This window comes from Cydia fagiglandana, chromosome 15, assembly GCF_963556715.1.
Source record: "Cydia fagiglandana chromosome 15, ilCydFagi1.1, whole genome shotgun sequence".
NCBI lineage: Eukaryota > Metazoa > Arthropoda > Insecta > Lepidoptera > Tortricidae > Cydia > Cydia fagiglandana.
In genome coordinates this window covers 236,715-257,267 of record NC_085946.1, presented here as the reverse complement: position 1 = coordinate 257,267, position 20,553 = coordinate 236,715, and the positions used below count along the sequence as shown (strand labels likewise).

The window sequence follows — 20,553 nt, the reverse complement described above, 5'->3', positions numbered from 1 at the left end:
TTAATAAAACCATAGCGAGAAATCGTAGTCTCTGTAACTTTTTAATCCGGCATTTACGAGCTAAAACACCCACATAACGATAATAACCACAACTATCATTAAAGTTATGGCGTTGAAATGCGAAGTTAAAGCCCTGCCAATGTTTGTACCGTGCCACAGCTAGAGCCACAAACACGTGCAACGAGTTGCGTCAACTTTCCTTTACAACGGCCCAGCGGGACGACAGGCGATGACCGTTGCGACCAGTGTTGGTCAACGCTTCTCCAGAGAAAAATACCCACAAGCTCCATCCATCTTCTGTCCTTTACAAGCCAGCGAGTCGGCGATGGCAAGTTGATGGCCGATGTGACATAGTTGGCAAACGCTTTGCCAGATGAAAATATGTCAGCACATTAAATCTTCTTTGCATTCACAATCTTGATTTTATATAATTGTGCTTCGGTGTATTTTTTGCAACGACATATACCCAACTCATCGAATCGAATGAGTTAAAAGAATATAAATCGATACTTACGATATAATCGTACTGACTATATTCACGACAAAATTCACAAAAAGGAAAGAATCATAACCCTTAACAGCAAAATAACAATACCATCAATCTTTAAATATTACACACATCAGAAAAATATTCCATCAGTCCTATGATTTAAATTTTTTGCTAGTTAAGATTCTGTCGTAATAACCGGTAATGCCACTTTTAATTTTGTAACTAAGCGAAGAGAACTAAGGAATTCTTTGCCCAACCGAGAGTTTTATTCCAAGCTGACAAGTAGAAATAAACTGACAGATTTTTCAACAAGTGGAAATCCATGACCTCTGCTGCTGATCCATGTGTTTGTGTTACTCCAAACATTTGCGTTCTAGCATCAGTCGCAAAAGTGAGTGGCCGGAGAAAGTGCAACGTGCAACCTCGAAGCACCGTCACGTAATATGTGCACGCGTCCTGGCACACTGGTCAACATTTGCCGATAAATACTAATGGAACGATTAATATCCGAATGGAAATCTACTGGAAAACTATTTAAGTTTTTCCATGCTAACCTGACAAGGAAAATTGGTTGGAAAAAGCATGAAGTTCATCTGACAATTAAGCAGCTCGAAGACGCCTTTTTATGATAAAACTAGCGACCCGCTAGGGCTTCGCACGGGTTACATGAACCTTAACAATTAAACACCTAAACCTTCCCCACTCTATTGATAGATGAAACTCCGTTCAGCTGTTTTTGAGTTTACCTACCGCGAACACACAGACTGACAGACGCGGCGGGAGACTTTGTTTTATAATATGTTGCTAGTGTTAAAAAGCTGGTGTTAAAAACCTATTTCACCGGGTTTATGATTTGCGTGTCATTATTAGTACCAACTACATCCATTATAGACTAGTAGAAACTAATTGAATAAAACACTTTTATAAGCAGCTGAAATCTATACGTTAGGTAGAAACAGACGTACCATTATTTTTGTTATCATATTGCCCCGTAGTGGAGCTTTCTCTTCTGCCTTTTAATTTACAAAAGTTCTTCAAATTATGTCTTCATAACCCTTGACCGTATCACAAACAAATGGTCAACGACCGTTAAAGCAGTAATGGCAATTAAAGTATAAATGACTGGCACCAGCGGGTCTGTGTGTGTCTGTGTGTGTGTGGGGCAGACAGTCTTTATGATGCAGCAGACAGTGCACAATTAACACGTTACATTTGCATATATTATGATGGACCAGTAGCGTGCCTAGGGTTTTGGAGTAGGGCAAGCCGAAAGATATGTTTTCGTAATAACTGTCCAATCTTCACTCTTCGGGGTCAAATGCATCTGCTAGCGTGACGAGGCGAGCTAATCATAGCGCACGTCTGCTACGGAATGAATAATGTCATTTTGTATTTTGTTAGACAAATAGCTCGAGCTTGGTTTGTCGCTTTGAACATGTTTTTGTAGAACGCCGTCATATTTTGATAGCAACGATACAAGTTCCAAAAAATTGCCCCTATTTAATGAAGTGTTTGACTCATCGTGTCCTCTAAAAGGAAGTTCTTGCTGTGCTAAATGGCACACAATATCGACTAACCTCTGAAAAACACTACGATTGTTGTCAACACGCATGTTATGTTTTGATATTTCTTCTGATAATTGTCGCGACAAAGAGGCCTCGATCCTTTGTTTCCCAAAATTGCTAAAAGAAATCACTGCACACATATGTTTACCGGAATTCATGTGCCTCTTTATTGCTCCAGATAAATTATTTAAATCGTTATAGCCAGAAGTATTCCAAACGTTAATATCGTTCGAAAAAAATATGCAACACCAGCAATACATCTTATTTGTATGGGAACAACCAACAATCCAATGAGTTTTGTAGACGGCCCTACAGAAATTTCTCTTACGCGACTGACTTGACTGAGAAATACACAAGTCGGGTGTTGGTTTTGCCGCGGAAATTAGGTCCCGTTTTTCGACAAAGGTCAAAGACTTTACCTTGTTTTGGTTGACTAAAACGTGGACGCATTTCAAACCGTCACAAGGAACCACTTCTTGATCCATTGTTAACACTTATTAAACTAAGCGCCACAACAATGAACAAATTCACATTCACTATTTAATCAAATTCACTTAAACAAACTTTCGTTACTTTCGACTCGACCACTGACTCGGCTCAACTAAATAATAATACACTTGAAGTAAACGCGAACGCGCGCTGTGCGAACTTATGCAGCTAACTTCACACAAAATCCAAGCATAAATCGTCTTATAAAATTGCTATACATACCAACAAATAGTTACATCGTTCTTTGACGGTTTGTAGGCTGATAGTGCCCAGAGCGGGACGAAAAAGCAAGCACGGTTGCAAGCCAACGAGTGCGAGTTCGAGCAGGATAGCTAGAACATCCTCCGCCTGATTTAGTTCGCGCGGACGAGGCGCCACGCCGCGGCATAATTTTGCAACACGCTCGTGCCGCGGTTCGAGGCCGCTGTGGCTTGAATTTAATAATACGGGTTCGTTTGGCGCGCGATTTTCAAAATAATCTTTATTGATCTTATCACTACGTAATTTCGGTAAGGCAATTAGTTGCCTTAGGGCAAGCCCGGCTTTTGGGCTTGTATGGAAGTCCCGCCACTGTGATGGACGTCTAACACGCTTGTTGAATGAAGGCCGCTCTAGTGACCCGAAACAAATACAACAACGCGTGTTTAGCATTCCCTCCGTTTGTGTTTTCAATGTTTAGGTCGGAGCCTTTTCTTACATTACCATCTTGTAACATAAAGATCTTGGAAATTAAATTTGTCTTTATTTTGGCAAATCTTGTCCTATCAGTATCACGAATAATCTATGTAAGGCATCCATCCTCGATACCAGCTGTCCCTTTCTTCTCACCTCTAGATTTAGAGGAATATTAATAATATGTTTTATCACCATGTCATTTTTAAAGAGACCCATTAATTTTCTGTCTGATGCAAGTCAGATATTGTGTCCACACGTGATCCCCTCGTTAGAAACGTCAGTATATCAAGCCGAGATGTCTCAGCGACGCAATATGGGATGCAGTCACGAAACTGAATCACGAGCGAGTCAGCCGTGACTGACTCTCTGACTTATCGCACTGTTTAACTGACAACCAAACTCCGTTAACAATGTTGCAGTTCATTTAATACAAGGGTTGGCAAGATACGTACCATTTTATTTATTTATTTATTTATTAGTCAAATAAGTAACACAGCATTACAGTAAAACCAAGGCACTGTGAAACTACAAAATAAAATACAATAAGTACAAAGAAACTACAAATAAAAACCAAAGACAAATTAAACATTAGATTTGGGCGACGACGTAACAGCGTGGCTCCGTTGCGTCGTCTGACTTGGTGTAGGATTCGGCAGGTTGCCCCGGTACCGCCGAAACACCACACCCTTCGGCCAGAAGTCTCCGCTTGCGATGGTGTCCTGCAGCGGCCGTGGTACGCGCACCACAAAACACATCAAACGCACCATAAATACATCATTCGTTTTTTGTCGGTTAAACATACAACTGATATGCGTCCATTGACACAGCGAGATGAACCTGAGCCTCAGACATTCATCAGTTCATCACACATCATGGCAACGTTTTTTAGGCTTCATCCCGATACATTCCTAAGATTTTGGTGCTCCCTAGCCCACTACCTTAAAGGTCCAACGACAGCTGCATTACTGTTCATTTTAGTATGAAAATTGACAATGATAGCGACGCGTTCAGTACCAGGAGTGCAGCTGCGGATAGAAATGGAATGTTACCATAAGCAATAACTTAATTTGCTTATAGTTTATCCGGTACTGCTAACTTTGCAGCCAATACAAATGTGAGCCGACTAATATTAATTAGTTGAGTGGAGCATGACTGGAACGCACGAGTATCGATTTTCAGGAAATATCATTCGCCTGTCGCGGGTGCATTGTAATAGATGGTTTAATTGGTTTTCCGATCGACAAATTGCATAGTTACCGATATTGTTAGCACGCTTTGTTTATTTGTTTGACTGCTGCTTCAAAATAACTGTTACCCGCCATTGTTATGGTTACCAACTTGTCTGTTTTAACAACTTACACACCTATTTAGTGCTATGCTCATACTCATACTCATTTATTCATAATATTCTTAAAATATTACATGTCAACATCAGAAAATAAAATACATATATATGTAATTATAAAATAGGTAACTATATTAAACTGACCTTATTCGGATTGCCACTGATAATATTCTTGCGTTTCAACCACCTCACTCGCGATGCATTAACCGGCTCGTCCTGCAATACCGGGTACGCCTAGACCCACTCGTCTAAGTAATCATTTATCGGCACCTTCTCACATTTTTATGGCGGATGTTTTACATTTCCGTAATGGAAATTTCTTATTTGTTGTCAACGTTCCTGATTTTTCTGATTAATCCAAACCATGTTGCGTCTTTGGCACTCTGGCTATCTTTAGGTTATGAAACATATGAAATATAAACATTGAACTCTTAATTATAATCTTATAATACACTATGTAATATTATAATATACTATGTGTTGGACTATTACCGGGTTGATGATGAAAACTATTACTTGTACCAATATTTTAACTTTATTCATTTGTTACAAACATAATAACAATCAATTTACAATAAAATATACAAGACGTCTTCACTCTAACTTGTCCGTACTCGAACTGGCCACTTGTCACCTGAGGTACCCACCCTTTTATAATAATTCAACATGGCGGGAACCAGTGACAAGTATGAGTCAATTGATACTCTTTTATAAATTAATCATAACCAAAAGTAAGAATGATCAAAATATAAGCTATTAATAAATAATGAACCTTACAGCTCGGCCATCCTGTTCGAGGCGAGACCCTTCGCCAAACCTTAATATAAAATAGTTAAAATGATAAAAACAAAAGACCAATTTATGAAAATAATGAATTAAATTAAAATGTATACATTAAAACAAACCAAGATTCACTGATCTAATATTACTGTGTGAATGATATTTATGCACATAATATGCATATTAAATAATAATAAGTAACAAGATAAATTAAAATTACAAACACGTAATACTCATGTGCACTCATGATTGCACGATATCTACTATTAATAAGATTATAATTATAATGTGTATTATCGTTAATTATTAGGCATTCATAAAATGATAATTAGGAAATAGGTGGCCGATACCAAAACATAATACATATAATAATCGTTCAAATTATGGTTTTCAAAGAATTTTCACAAGTCTGTTATCAAGGTCGTAGAAACTATATGTCATCATAGAAACGAATAAATTTAATTAGTTCGGCCTGCAGAAATATAATAAAATATCAAACAACAGAAAATTCATTATGTAATAGTAAGATTACGCAATCTAGCATTATTAAATTTTCTTTAACACTTGATAAATTTCAATAACTATGCTCAAGAAATATAATATAATATACGTACACAACACCATTCACTTTCACACGTAAATATTCAAACCGCTATACACGGATCACTTCCCCAACAGAAGATAGTTGCGTCACCGCGGGTTGCGCCGTCTGCCTAACCGTCGCCACGTTCTCATTAACTGCAAGGGTGCCACAAACCACGCAAGCTCTGCCCACTGCGATAGTGCCGTGGACACATCTGAAGCTGTCCTCGATGAAGATGCCGTCAACCACGCTGATGCTGCGCAACACGGGCACCGGATCTCGCGCCGCTACTAGCCGCAGCTTGGCGTGCCACGATGCCAGCCGTCAAAGACTCTGCGGTGTAGTCAACGATCGTACTTCTGCGTAGAAGCATCTTAGTTCTGCTAAGGAACAGGAATGTCATCACCCTGGCCATCTCACCTAGGCACTCCTGGGTCGGAAGTGATTCCTCACCCCGACCCTCTCACCTGGGCACTCCTGGGTGGTAATGGAATACCAAACCCTGGCCCTTTCACCTGGACGCTCCTGGGTAGTTCTGAAACTTTCAAGACTTTCTTTAGATATATGAAATTAAAACTTCCTTTTTTAAATTATTATTGAATGCATAAGACTCGTGGTTTTATTTCATTGATTTATTTTATTATTAATCTTTATATTTTAATCGTTATATCGATTTAAGCATGTTATGAATTTATTGTTTCACGTTTCAAATATTTTAGTACATGAACGATATGGCTGCCAAATATTGTACCTAATTTGTATTAATTATTATAGTATTTGTAAATAAACTAGTCCTCAAATCGCTATATCATGTATTGCGCAGTAAAGTTTAATAATGAAAATAGAACATAAGTGTCACATCCCTATAAAATGCATGGTTCTGATTTTATATCTTTGGGCCCATCCCGTAGTTGACATGAATGCAATCATAATTATGCCGAGATATAAAAACATCTTGATAATAATAATATAAATGACAAATTATGTTTTTTTTTGTTTAGGCTACTGATTATCTGATGATATAATATGTTGATTTAAATTAACACGTTTTAATTTCATAAACGTAATAAACACAAGTGAGCGATTAAGTGAAGTTTCAGTATTAGGTTATATGATAATTCCTTTTATAATAAACTTTCGATATTACTTCGAATGTTACCTGTTGCCAACGATTTTTTTAATTAAGATATTATAACTGAACTTGTTTGAAGAGTTAATTGATAAGTTTTAAAATTCTAAATCATTGAGATTGATATTGGTAAATCTTATTGTAGAGGTAGTTCTATTGTCCTTTAACCTGCTATTATCAACAGTCAAAGTTTTTTATATTTTAATATGAATGCGACCGACTAATCCTCATTTGAACTGCTTACACGCCTTAGGTCATAAATATAGCAATTAAAGATCCATCAAGTAGGTATACGAACATTAAGTAAGTAGCCGTTAGGTTTAGTAAATTTGAATGAACGAATGAATAATTTTGACCGGTATGTTTTTATTACATAAGTTCATAACTTCTCTACAAGAACAAATTCCTCATCACATGAAATGGATATAAACATCAGACATAAACTAGTTAATTAATTATTCCACATGAATGACGAATCTACATTGAGATTTATTTTTAAAAGTATTTGGTTATTATAACAATATTCTAAACGAATCTAGATCGAATAATATTCATGTTACAAAGTGATTAAGAGAAATACCGTTTTTATTTAAACAGGTTTTATCTAAACCAACAAGTTTATTATTGTAGTTGTGTTTGAATACCAAATATTTAATTTCCAGCTATAGTAGTATTTTTTTTTCAGAAACTAAAGTCTAATAGGTATTACGGTGCATTTGTTATCCTAATACGTTACTGCTTCGACATATCTAAAGAATTAATGATAATACTAATTAAATCAGATTCGACAATAAATGCATGTAAATCTGTATGTATGCTTGGAGTATGTTTATTATTAAAATTATTCTGGCTTTACGAAAATAATACTTATTAATAAATTAATTCATTAGTCACAATGAAAATATTATTACTGTTGTAATTCACGTATAAAACTCTGGACACAATAAAGTGTTGGTATATAGAATACAGTTTATCTTGCATATTATTTTGTAAATAATTAATGTGAGACGAATTAAGTTTTCTGAAGCCTCATTAAATAAAAACTATATATTTAATTTTTGTAACTTTATAACTTGTATTGAAATTGACATTCAAATAAATGAGACTTTCATATGAATTATTCATTATCGAACACAGTATAATAATATAAAAATATGTGAATTCACATATGCATAACAATCATGTTTAAGTGTCAAGTAATATTGAACAGTTTGACAGTATATTAAAAGCGAAGCACCTTATCAATTATTATTTGATATATAAAAGTTCATAATTATGTTGTACTATGATGATTGAAATAATGGAAAAATGACTTCCCATGTAAATGTAAAAGCTTTACTTATGAATTAAACATAAGAATATTATTATTTTATTTATTTTGCAAATAATTTACCTCATTAATATTCCTCATTAATAACCATTGGTTTTTTTTTATATTGTACATTATGAATGTCTAATCTCTATGGCTCAAGCGCCCAGCCTAGTTCAAGTTGAACGTTAAGAAAACAGGTATCATTATTTTTTTCTGAATATAAAATTATTATTACAATCTTAGGATTTTACCAGCTCGTGTATAAGTTATAACACACATAATATGATATTTCATACCGTTTAAATCTATCCTGCTCTCAGATGAAAACTCAACATATTAGTAATAGACGTGTAGAAATTTCTTTGCTCTTTATTATTACTGTTTATGTTTTTTTGATTAAATTACACTGATATTTATGTTTGACTAATTATTTTAAATTGTAAATATATTTATGAATGTTGGAATAAAAGTCTAGCGCATTCATCCACGCGCGTCAAAGTCTCACACGTTCATCCACGTGTGTTAAAGTCTCGCACGTCCATCCACGTGCGTTGCATATTGTGTATACCTACACAAACACATCGATTCCACAAGATTCACATGGCGCTTCCTATCTACTGATACTAGCGTCTGCACATACATCATCGACTCTTTATATGAAAACCACTCAACGTATAGCTACGTATAGCTCTGACTACATATGACTCTACATATGACTCTACATATGACTCTACATATGACTCTACATATGACTCTACATATGACTCTACATATGACTCTACATATGACTCTACATATGACTCTACATATGACTCTACATATGACTCTACATATGACTCTACATATGACTCTACATGTGACTCTACATGTGACTCTACATGTGACTCTACATGTGACTCTACATGTGACTCTACATGTGACTCTACATGTGACTCTACATGTGACTCTACATATGACTCTACATATGACTCTACATATGACTCTACATATGACTCTACATATGACTCTACATATGACTCTACATATGACTCTACATATGACTCTACATATGACTCTACATATGACTCTAAATATGACTCTACATGACTCTACATATGACTCTACATATGACTCTACATATTATGCATAAGCGTAGTTTTAAGTTACAACTTTACACTTTTACAGTACTACACGCAACTTCAGAGATATCCACAGAATACACTATTATTCCAATTAAGGTCCTTTGTTTTTTCATTTAGGTAAGTATGATTTACTACTATTACAAAAACAAACGAAAATAATAAAATGTAGCAAACGTTACTGTCAGATAAAACACTGCAATTATGAATATTATTTTACTTTAACGCCATTCAAAATATTCACATCCTATAAATAAAGGGGTAAATGAGTTTCTAAATGTTTAAAGTATGCGTACCTCGCAATCAAATATTATATCAAATAGTTAAGCATATCGATTTCCCATCGACCTCTTATTTCTCCATGATCATCATGGTAACACAGATTTATATACATTGATTAAGTACTCGTGCCAAAATTACTGGCCCTAACAAGGTTGTTATGATGAAACTGATTACATTCGTTAGTCATAGAATTAAGGCGTGATGACATACAGTTATACAGTCTAAACAAAAGGTCATCAAATTGAATCCATTGAGATTCAAGTTCACGATATCTAGTATGTGTAAATTGACACAAAAAATACTTTAATGCTCAGCGCACAAAGTTACGTTTAATGCTCAGCGCACAAAGTTACAAGTTACGTATCTTGAGGAGTGTGCAATAGAAAAACAATAAGATCATATTACATAAGTACATTCGTTAACGAGTTACTACTCGTATATTCAACAAACGACATACGCTCCATAACATGGAGATTTAATATAGATGTAAGTAGGTATGTCCATTCCATACCAGAGTTGGGCAAAATTAGTTAAATTAAAAAGATGAGAATGGGAACGTTAGTTCTAATAACGGCAACTTATTTTGTAAATTTATTATGAGTTTATCAATTAGCTTGAATTCGATATGACACACTTATGATTTTATCATCGATCACGGGTTTGAAATTATTTTAATTATTCGAGCAAATGGTTATCATGGTTATTCAAACTAATGTTTTAGTTGATACAGTTAAATTAAGGTTAGTTTTACGACCGCTACTTTACTCCTTATGAGATCATTTGACTAATCTTTATTTTAGTTTAATCATAGATTGCAATTATAAGTGCCCAACTCTGATTCATACTATTATTGCGTTTAACATCCAACATGTCATAGAGGTGTTGTATTTCCATACAAGAGGGAGATAATTATAAACACATGTTCTAGTCATTTAGCTTCATCGAGGCTTTTATAAGTAATGCTGCGTTGGGCAGCGTCGCTGAATGAAAACAGACATCAGCATAAAACCACTAGGTTAAAAAAAACATTAATAGCTGATAGGCACTAGGTACACAAGTTACATAACGTAACCCTGCATTATGGTTTCCAATTTGAACTTAGATCGACACGTCATTTTCTTTTAAATAATGTATCAATCTTGTCGTTATTGTGCGCATGGAATCGCAACATTATGAATAAACTTACATAGTGATCAGAATAATTTTAAAGTGGAGTTCCGAAAGGTCTTATATTATAATGCCCAACATTTTAATAAAAGCAATCTCTTAGATGCATTCGTAACAATACTAAGTTATACACTGACGCCAATCGCGTTTAAAAACTTCGTAACAGAGGCATTGCTAATACAAACGTATCAGGGGTTTACTTCAGAGGTATTCAATTGGCAAGATTTTATTTTTAGTTTACTCATCGGTTTCACGGTTACAAAGTTAGTGTATCCATACAATTTTAGTAACGCAAACTGACCTCAAAAGGTACAGCAGATCGTAAATCTTAATGTACATAAAACAGTATCCTACTGTAGTCCGCTACTACAGTTGTACTATGCTATCTTGCTACGCAATAAAACTAAATAATGAGTCCTTAGTCTGAGTTTGGTATAATCGATGTGGTACACCATCATACAATTGAGTTTGATAAGATAGAAGCATTATAATGACATTTGATCTGATTTTCACTAACTCATATGTAATATTCAGAAACGCTTAAATGACAACTGTAGATTTTATATTCCGTATTTTTATTATAAGCGAGATTACCTGTCATCCGTTCGTACGTTCTTTCTACACATACACATACCAAAATTGGGCAAATCATCATCATTATCTTTAATGATATATACAGTATATTTAATACAGACATGACGTTGACGGTAGGTTATCAAACCAATTTTATTTAAAATAAAAGGGAGTAAAAAAAAGAAATATAAAGAACTGACTTACCATAATTAAATACACTTTCCGTTAAACATAGTTTACTTACTGATACAAACGAAAAACAAAAGAAAACCTTACGTTCGTGCGGCGTGGACAAAAATCCTATCGATTTTTGTTGGATCCAACTTCTGAGTTGTTGGACTATTACCGGGTTGATGATGAAAACTATTACTTGTACCAATATTTTAACTTTATTCATTTGTTACAAACATAATAACAATCAATTTACAATAAAATATACAAGACGTCTTCACTCTAACTTGTCCGTACTCGAACTGGCCACTTGTCACCTGAGGTACCCACCCTTTTATAATAATTCAACATGGCGGGAACCAGTGACAAGTATGAGTCAATTGATACTCTTTTATAAATTAATCATAACCAAAAGTAAGAATGATCAAAATATAAGCTATTAATAAATAATGAACCTTACATATGTTTGTTGATAATGCCCAAATCACTAAAGATGTAATACCTCATCCTACTCTCACGTTTCGAAAGCAGGTAAATCGAATCATACTCATCATTATCAATCAAGGTTACGCAACAATCAACATCGACATCATTGTCATGGACAACAAAAAATACCGCACGCAATCTACGGCCTAATATGGACCATTTTAATCGAGCTGAGTCAGAGCCAAACATTTTTTCCTCATTGGAGACCAAGCAAATAAAAAAGCTAAACAGCATGACAGCATCGGACGCAATCGAGGCGCCATTGCATCACCGAATCTAAGCCACCAAAAAAACAACCCGCCGGTCAGACGGCTTGCCGCCAAAAAAATATGACTGCGACACGCACAGATTATAAACAGTACCTACCCATATTTAAATGTCAGATGTTATAAACTTATAAATGTTATCAATTATCATTATGGAAGGTGATCATTGTTATTTATATAACTATTGTATAATGCTATTGTCATTAATAGTGCTTCATCTAGTGTTAATAGGTTGGGGGTTGTGCACAAATCACGCGACGTGTTTTTGGCTACTTTTTGACCCCTCCCTCCCCCTTGGTGATATTTGGTGAGGCTACCTCGCGTGATTTGTGCACAAGCCCTTGGTTTTTCTCGTAGCGCAATAACGAAAAATATTCAATTTCATGGTGCGATAGATAGATAGATAGATAGAATACTCTTTATTGGCACACCTCAGTAAAAAGATACAAAAGAAAAGTACAATTGATTAAATGTAGAGGCAGACAACAGGCGGTCTTATCGCTAAAGAGCGATCTCTTCCAGACAACCTTTGGGTAGCGGAAACAGAGAAGTAATAGAAAAGTAGGTGTTGCAAAGAGAACATTATGGAGCCTACGTTCACACACACAATCACATTGAATAAACATACACATATACGAAATACATATAGACATACATATATATATATATATATATATATATATATATATATATATATATCCCGGTTATTATATATATATAATAACCGGGATATAACTAAAAATATGACAGCAACATGTCAGCCACAGAGTAGGTAACATACAAACACTAGGGGAGAGATAGATAATGTTCTTTTAGTAGTTTTTTGAAAGCAGCAAGAGATTGAGCGCGGCTAATGCCTACTGGTAAAGAGTTCCAGAGTCGGACAGCTTGAAAGGTAAAAGAAGTGTTATAAAATTTTGAAGAAGAAGACGGAACGGAAAGAGGCAGACTGCGCGACAGCCTCACAGAGTTTAAATAATTGAAACGCTCCTTCAGATAGCGAGGAGTTGCTGGAAGGAAAAGAATAGAATATAGGAGAGACAGAATATGAAAATTACGACGAAAACGAATAGGCAGCCACTTGAGCTGTGAGCGAAAAAGAGAAACATGGTCATACTTACGTAACCCAAATATGAACGGGATGCATATATTTTGGATGCGCTCAAGTTTACTTAGTTGCTCCTCCGTTAGATCAGGATATGAAACATCAGCGTAATCCAAAATGGGGAGAAGAAGGGTTTGGGCAAGCGCGGTCTTGGTCGGAATTGGTAGAAGATTTCGTAACCTTCTAAGAAAGCTCACTGTTGCAAACATTCTCCTGCATACTTCGCCAACATGAGATACCCATGATAGGGTACTATCCATGAGGATTCCTAAGTTTTTAACTCGCTGCGAGTACGGAATCAAGACGCCATCAAAATAGACTGGAGATAGAGTATTGAAGTCGATCTTCGATAGCTGTTTTGAACTTCCAAAAATAATACTCTGCGTTTTTGAAGGATTGACTTTGAGGCCAAAGGCAAGACTCCAGTCCAAGATTTTCACAAGATCATTATTTATGGTGTTAATGACAGATTGAAGACCTCCACTTTTTCCCTGCGAGTAAATTTGAAGGTCGTCGGCATACAGGTGGTAATGCGAAGAGAGATTTAAGGTTATGGAATTTATGAAAATTGAAAATAATAAGGGAGACAACACGCCGCCTTGCGGTACGCCGGCCAGCGTGTTGCACCAGGAAGAGCAAGAATCATTGACCTTGATGCATTGCCGACGACCAATTAAATAACTACGAAGTCAGCCAATTACCTCAGGAGATATGTTAAGGGACTGCAGCATACCAAGTAGAATGTCAGAGTCAACAGTATTAAACGCATTACTAAAATCTAGTAGCGTCAATACCGTCAACTTCTGATCATTCATTCCCGCCCGAATGTCATCGGTGATCTTGACGAGAGCAGTAGCAGTACTATGACCGGGCCGGAATCCAGACTGGAAGGGGTTAAGGAGGTCTTGTTTATTTAAGTACGATGCAAGCTGCTGATGAACAAGACGCTCAAGTACTTTGGAGAGGAAGGGGAGAATAGAAATGGGACGAAAATCTGGAAAAGAAGAAGGATTTGGTTTTTTTGGAATCGGGACAACACAAGCATCTTTCCAAAGCGTAGGAAAACAACGTGTGGAGATGGAATTATTAAGTATAGTGGAAATAATGGGGACCAGGAAGTCAAGAAGGGGGAGGATCATAGTACGGCTAATACAATCGATACCGACGGCATTCGACGTTATGGAACCAATGCTTCTCCTAACATCACTGTCGGTAAAAGGCGTGAAAGAAAAGATAGACTTAGTGATTCAATTTTTTCTCTTTACTGTAGGTACATTTGCGGTTTCCGTTATTACCTAATTTTTTTCTATTGTGTTGTTTTACCTTTCGCTCCAATTGAAGACCTTGATTTTTGGTAGGTATACTCGAATTATTTTCCTACTCGTTTTTGTATGTGGTTTGTGGTTGTTATAATTTAGCATGATTGTGTTGGCTTACCCGACAATTCACTGCCATTGCCGCGATTGAATGTCGTGGTGTCCTTCAGAATGTGTTACTGATGAGATCTGTGTGCCGCGGACATAACCTCCGGTTGCGCAACTCGGAAGCGGTGAAAGTGCGCGGACGGCATTCCGGCGCACGCGCAGCAACGTCTACACATAATGTGTAAACAAGAGGGAAATGCGGGATTCTACCAACACCTTGGACATTCGGCTTTTCCATAATGTGTTCAAAATAGTACTTGATCTACTTTTCACGTTTAACTGCCATTGAAACTAAAGTTACCTACACTGTTTCATTTTTAATTAAAGGCTAAATTCAGTAATTTCAGTAACTATGACATAACTTTTCTTAGTTGATCGTGTGAACTGTGGTCTATTTTAGTTTGCGCAATACTTACAGTAATTGAGTAGTACCTAGGTTAGGTATCATGCGCTCAGCTCTTTACCAAGCCTTTATATTAATGAATTGGAATTAGCTAGATTCGGATTTTGCTAGAAAAACAATGACACTCAAAATTATTTGATTTGCCCTAATTTGGTTATTTTATTTACATAGGTACAATTTATTTAAATTCGTTAATAATAAGTACAGTACAGTCGGCGTCGGTCCAGCGCTATGGAAAATGACGTCGCTGCGCAGTTGCGTCGACGCTGCGTCGACGTTGCGTCGACGTCGGCCATAGAATTGTAGACGCCGACGCTCGAAAGACGCCAGATGTGGGCCCTTAAGCTTTGAAAATGATATCGGATGATTCGAGGACACACCTAGTCGCCGTTGTCTCAGAGGAAGACCAAAGCTTAAGTATACGCGAGTAAGTCTCGTTTAAAAGTAATTCCTTTCTGATTAAAATCTGAATTTGAACTAACGCACGATTATTTTGAAAACAAACACCTTGCACGCACCGCGGCCCGCGGCCCGCGGGCAGTGGTCGCGCGCGCTGCAGTGCTCTAACACAGATGAGCCGATAAGCCGCGCGATAACATCGACGTTGATCGATGGGGTTGCGCAAGCGCCGGCGAAACCGTTAGTTTTCCGCGTAGTGTCGACATGACAGAGATAAGAGAACATTTGCAATACAATTAGTACAGTGGATAGTAAACATATCAGCCCGAGATTGAGAGAACTAACAACTCTAATTTTATGTCTTCGGTGGAACTTATCGAAGACATAATGTATATTTCTCCACATAGAGCATTTTCATCTCCTCTTTTTACTTTGTGCACGTGCGAGTTGTGATATACAATATACAGATGCTTATAAGAGACGGCACACCGCTTGCGTGACATATGCGTGCACGGCTACGTCTACGCAGGGTATCGATATTTAGTTTATGTTAAAAAGTGCACATGCATAGCTGCAGAAAATGTACATCTTTGTACATTATGATTGAACTAGAACTGATCATATGTTAACCACAACATTGTGACATAAAATACCGATTAGAAATAGGCCAAGAAGTAGAGCTAACTCTACGCATCTACATAAGTAGCATCTTGGTCTATAGTCACATGCGTAAATGCATTTCCGACAGTAAAAATTATGTTTAGGTGGATCCGTGTTGATAATTAATAGCAACTAATAATCAACTTAAAAATAACTGTAGGTACTTATAGTATTTCTAAAAGTAATCATCATTTTTAATACAACATTTCCAATGTAATCAGTTAAGCAAATGACTATAGAATACGTTTTACGCAATAATGAGCCGACTTTATCGCCACATCTGATTTCCTCTCACGAATCACGACAAGTGAACATCAGCAGAAATTTCTAAATGAGCGAGGTGCTCAAAATGAACTGAACACAACCTTATTGTGAAGAGAATAAGTGCATGTGTAAGTTATATTGGACGCCTCGACCGCTTAGTTACTTCTACTAGTTCTACTACTGACTGTATACTGTTATTATCGACATAACATTGCACTTTCATCGATGTTGTTTGACCCTTGGCAGAAGTCGGACCGATTTAGTGCAAGTAGGTACCTACCTATTAATATTACCTATAGTACTTACAGACAGATAGGTAGGTATGTAAAGTTCAAAACGTGACTCCGTGCCGCATCTCTTGATTGTAACCTTTCGATACAATTAATGACATCATGAATGAATTTGACCAATCAATTTTTGAACATTTTGAACTACAGCAAAGAATATAATACTCTGAACTACAGCCGCAAATCTAAATTCTCAAGCCGTGAGAAATGTCGAACCTTAGGGCGTGTATCGAACGGCATTTATTATTATATGTCAATGTAATTTGTTAGGATATAAACGGCACGAAATTACCCGCGACATAAATAGTATTTATGGACTGGGAACCTGCACTTTCGACACAACCCTTATTAGGATACCTATATATATTATAGGGTACTCAGGGTACCTAACATTGCCCTGCTATGGCCCTGAGTACCCACGGATGTATGAGGTGGCTTTCGACTTAACGCAATTTGTGTCTTACTTGAAACTATACGAAGAATGATTGACAATAAATACCCAAGTAATTCGTAATATTTGTCTATTTCGCAATATCTGTCATTATTTATCTACTCTCAAACTCTCAATTGCTCAAAGGTTGACTGGATGAGATCCCTTATAGGGAAGAATTAGCCTTCGTCAATTGCAAATTTGACCTAAAGCTATTATTTAAACCATTACAGATAATTTTACAACTCTTCTTTTTAAATCTCGGTTTGATATAGAATTTCAATTTTCGTAGCCACAATCCCATATTACATAAATATTAACTGAAATTATTTATAATAATGTACTTGTTTGTTGTATCCAGCGTAAAACATTTTATTTAATTAAATATGGCTTAAGATTGACAATTGTAGCGGAACGGAACTGTTTATATTAACGTATTATCTTTAATCGGTGTCTTATAAGAAAGGTATAGTTTATTTTTCACGAATTCAGAACTGGCCCGATACCGTTTATGGGAACAAGTAGTATTATAATGGCGGGCCCAGTCGTGCGACTTTATATTTGAAGTTATTTATAATTTAGTAAAAGGCACTAGATAGCAGTTAGGCCTTCGGCCATATTTGGGCTACTTACAGTCATTTGGGGTTTTTATTATACCACAAATTGGCATAGTTTCGCCAAGTAGGCACTTACGTTAAACTAGGTTAGCTACAGAAGATTGAATTTAGATTAGTTTACTGTGACCATTCTAAAATAATAAAGACGAAATTTTCACACGCTAGGCAGGTTAAATGAGACAGTTAAACAATAAGAACAATCTCGATGCCATTCATATGCTTTACTTAGCTTTATAAGTCTAAAATGGATAGCCGTAGAATCACAAGAGATTACAAGATTACGTTATTTCAACTTTTAATACAAGCTTAGTGTACTAAACAAGTGAAGATATCATTATTTTCTTAGAAATTTGACATTTATAATGACAATACCTTTGTCATTGCAAATGCCATGCAGAGTTAGCTTGGTCCAACTCTACCTTGATATTCAACAGGCATAATATATGCGACTACATATAGGTCTCTCTGACATTCCAGGATCACCCGCGGGGGCGCCGGCGCAGACGTGGTGGCGCACCACCTCGGAGACGTGATGGCGGCCAGTCGCGACCACGACTGCTCGAGGTTCTTCTGCGACCGACACTAGCGCCATCTACACGCCGTTTACGAACACATTGCCGCCCCTGGGCCTAGTGGGCCTGCTAGGCTACGGCTCAATCGCAGCCGAGATTACAATGGTTTATTGCCAAACACCAATTGAAAAGTAAAAATATTATTATTATTATTTGTTTCTCCATTTTGGAATTCACGGGCCTACAAATCCCGGTCCTTTGGTAGGCTTGCGTGGGGATACAGATCCAACACGTAGAGGCCCCTTGGAGAGCTTTAATGTCATGTAGAACGCCTGCTGGAACCCGTTCACAGGCGCAACAATAAACACCCATGAACCGGTCGCAGCAGGCATTGGGACTATTGCAGAAAAAGTGAATAGTATACCGGTCTATGGATTGAAGTTTGGGTGGACAATGAGACTGGGCTATTGTAGAGAAGTCCGGACACCTGCCATAACAATGCTAAAACACGTTATCGAGGCAGGTGGTGACTTGCCGCTGACTAGATGGGCCCCTGAAACTGCCGTCGCGAAGACGACCAGGAGCAACATCGGTGTGAGCGGCTCAGGGGTGTCGAGAGGTGTGCGCCGCTTTCTACCCAGTGGCTGTTAACAGCCACTGTGCCAACTCGCGTCTTATGCATCTTTCACTTCCACCCCTGGAGCATATAGCTCTAACGACTCCTCTCTGGACGGCCAATGAAGGCAAGCCAGAGCTGAGAGTCCTGCGGGTCCCCTTGGGGTCCACTCCGACCGACGAAGACACGCCGGAGACGGAGACCCTGACCGACTCTCGGGAGCACTCGGGTCCGTGGGGTCGTTACTCCCCAACAGCTCGCCACAAGCTGCCCTGCGGGCTTATTATTATTATTATTATATAATTATAGGCGAGCAGCTATTTAGCTGATGAGCCTATGTCACACAGTGTAAATATATTCTGATAACAGATGAGAAGAAAAGTCACGTGATCATTTTTAAGTTACGATTGGTGTTTAGGTACTATTAAACCTTGACTACTTCTGCTGCTGTCGTTGCCGGGTTACTGTCAGAGTGGATTTTTCAAGTGGAAGTGCTCCCGAAGTACCGATGCTCCCGGCATTGGAAGTGTAAACGGCGTAATACAAGACGTAGACGGAATAGAGACTGATTCATCGATGTGTTGACAGAGCACTGGCAACAGCAACATTCAACTGACTTTGAAATAAGATTTACTAATTGTCTGTTAACTAACAGTATGAACGATGGTACTTACTGCAGTCGGTGAAGCGGGCGCCGACCACCTGCCTGGTGCTCCGCTCCGCTGTTGTTTTGTCGTAATACGTTATAGATACCTACATATTACAAATTATTACAAGTTACCGCTTGATTTGATTTGAGAATTGTGTGGATAATGGTACCAACAAAGACTCTTAAGTGGCCAACTTCAAACCTTATCACAATAACATACGACCTACATACAATCACATAAGTGGGTCTTCTTTTGTATCGAAGCCAATTGATTTTTGTTAAAGAAAAAAGTTCGATTCGAGTGAGTCACTCCTTCTCGGAACAGAATACGATAATAATTTTCAATTACGAGTATTGATCAAACAAAAAAGTGTTTGACAGACGGCTTTTGAGCTTGCCAAAATAGCTTTTTACCAAGTGGGTAAAAAGCTGTATAACATGTCCGTATTCTGTCGCAATCAGATAATATCGAAACAAGAATTTATTATCAAAGCGGAAGAGTATATTTGAAATATTATATTTCTGAGCATCCTGTACAGTGAGGATATTGTTGACAGCGACCAGCCGCCGGCTCTCCGACAAACGATTACGATTCGCAAACGCAAAACTTAATAGTCATACAGTTTTATTATATTTACGCAACAAGAAAGTGCGAACGTGTTACGGTTACATCACGTAGTGTACATACGAGTGTGACAGGTGATCACCTACCGGCTGCCGAGTAGTCGAGACCGAGACCGCGGCGCGGCTCATTCT

The 20,553-nt window shown here is 37.3% G+C and overlaps 1 protein-coding gene across 1 annotated transcript in view; it reads left to right on the top strand.

The window, feature by feature from the left end:
- Nucleotides 1-18,706, top strand: part of LOC134671157 (uncharacterized) — a 58,626-nt gene extending 39,920 nt beyond the window's left edge. The window contains exon 3 of the mRNA XM_063528926.1: nucleotides 18,498-18,706. Coding sequence (XP_063384996.1) covers nucleotides 18,498-18,606 — 109 coding nt within the window. The 3' untranslated portion in view covers nucleotides 18,607-18,706. The remainder of the gene's footprint in view (nucleotides 1-18,497) is intronic.
- The last annotated feature ends 1,847 nt before the right edge of the window (nucleotides 18,707-20,553 follow it).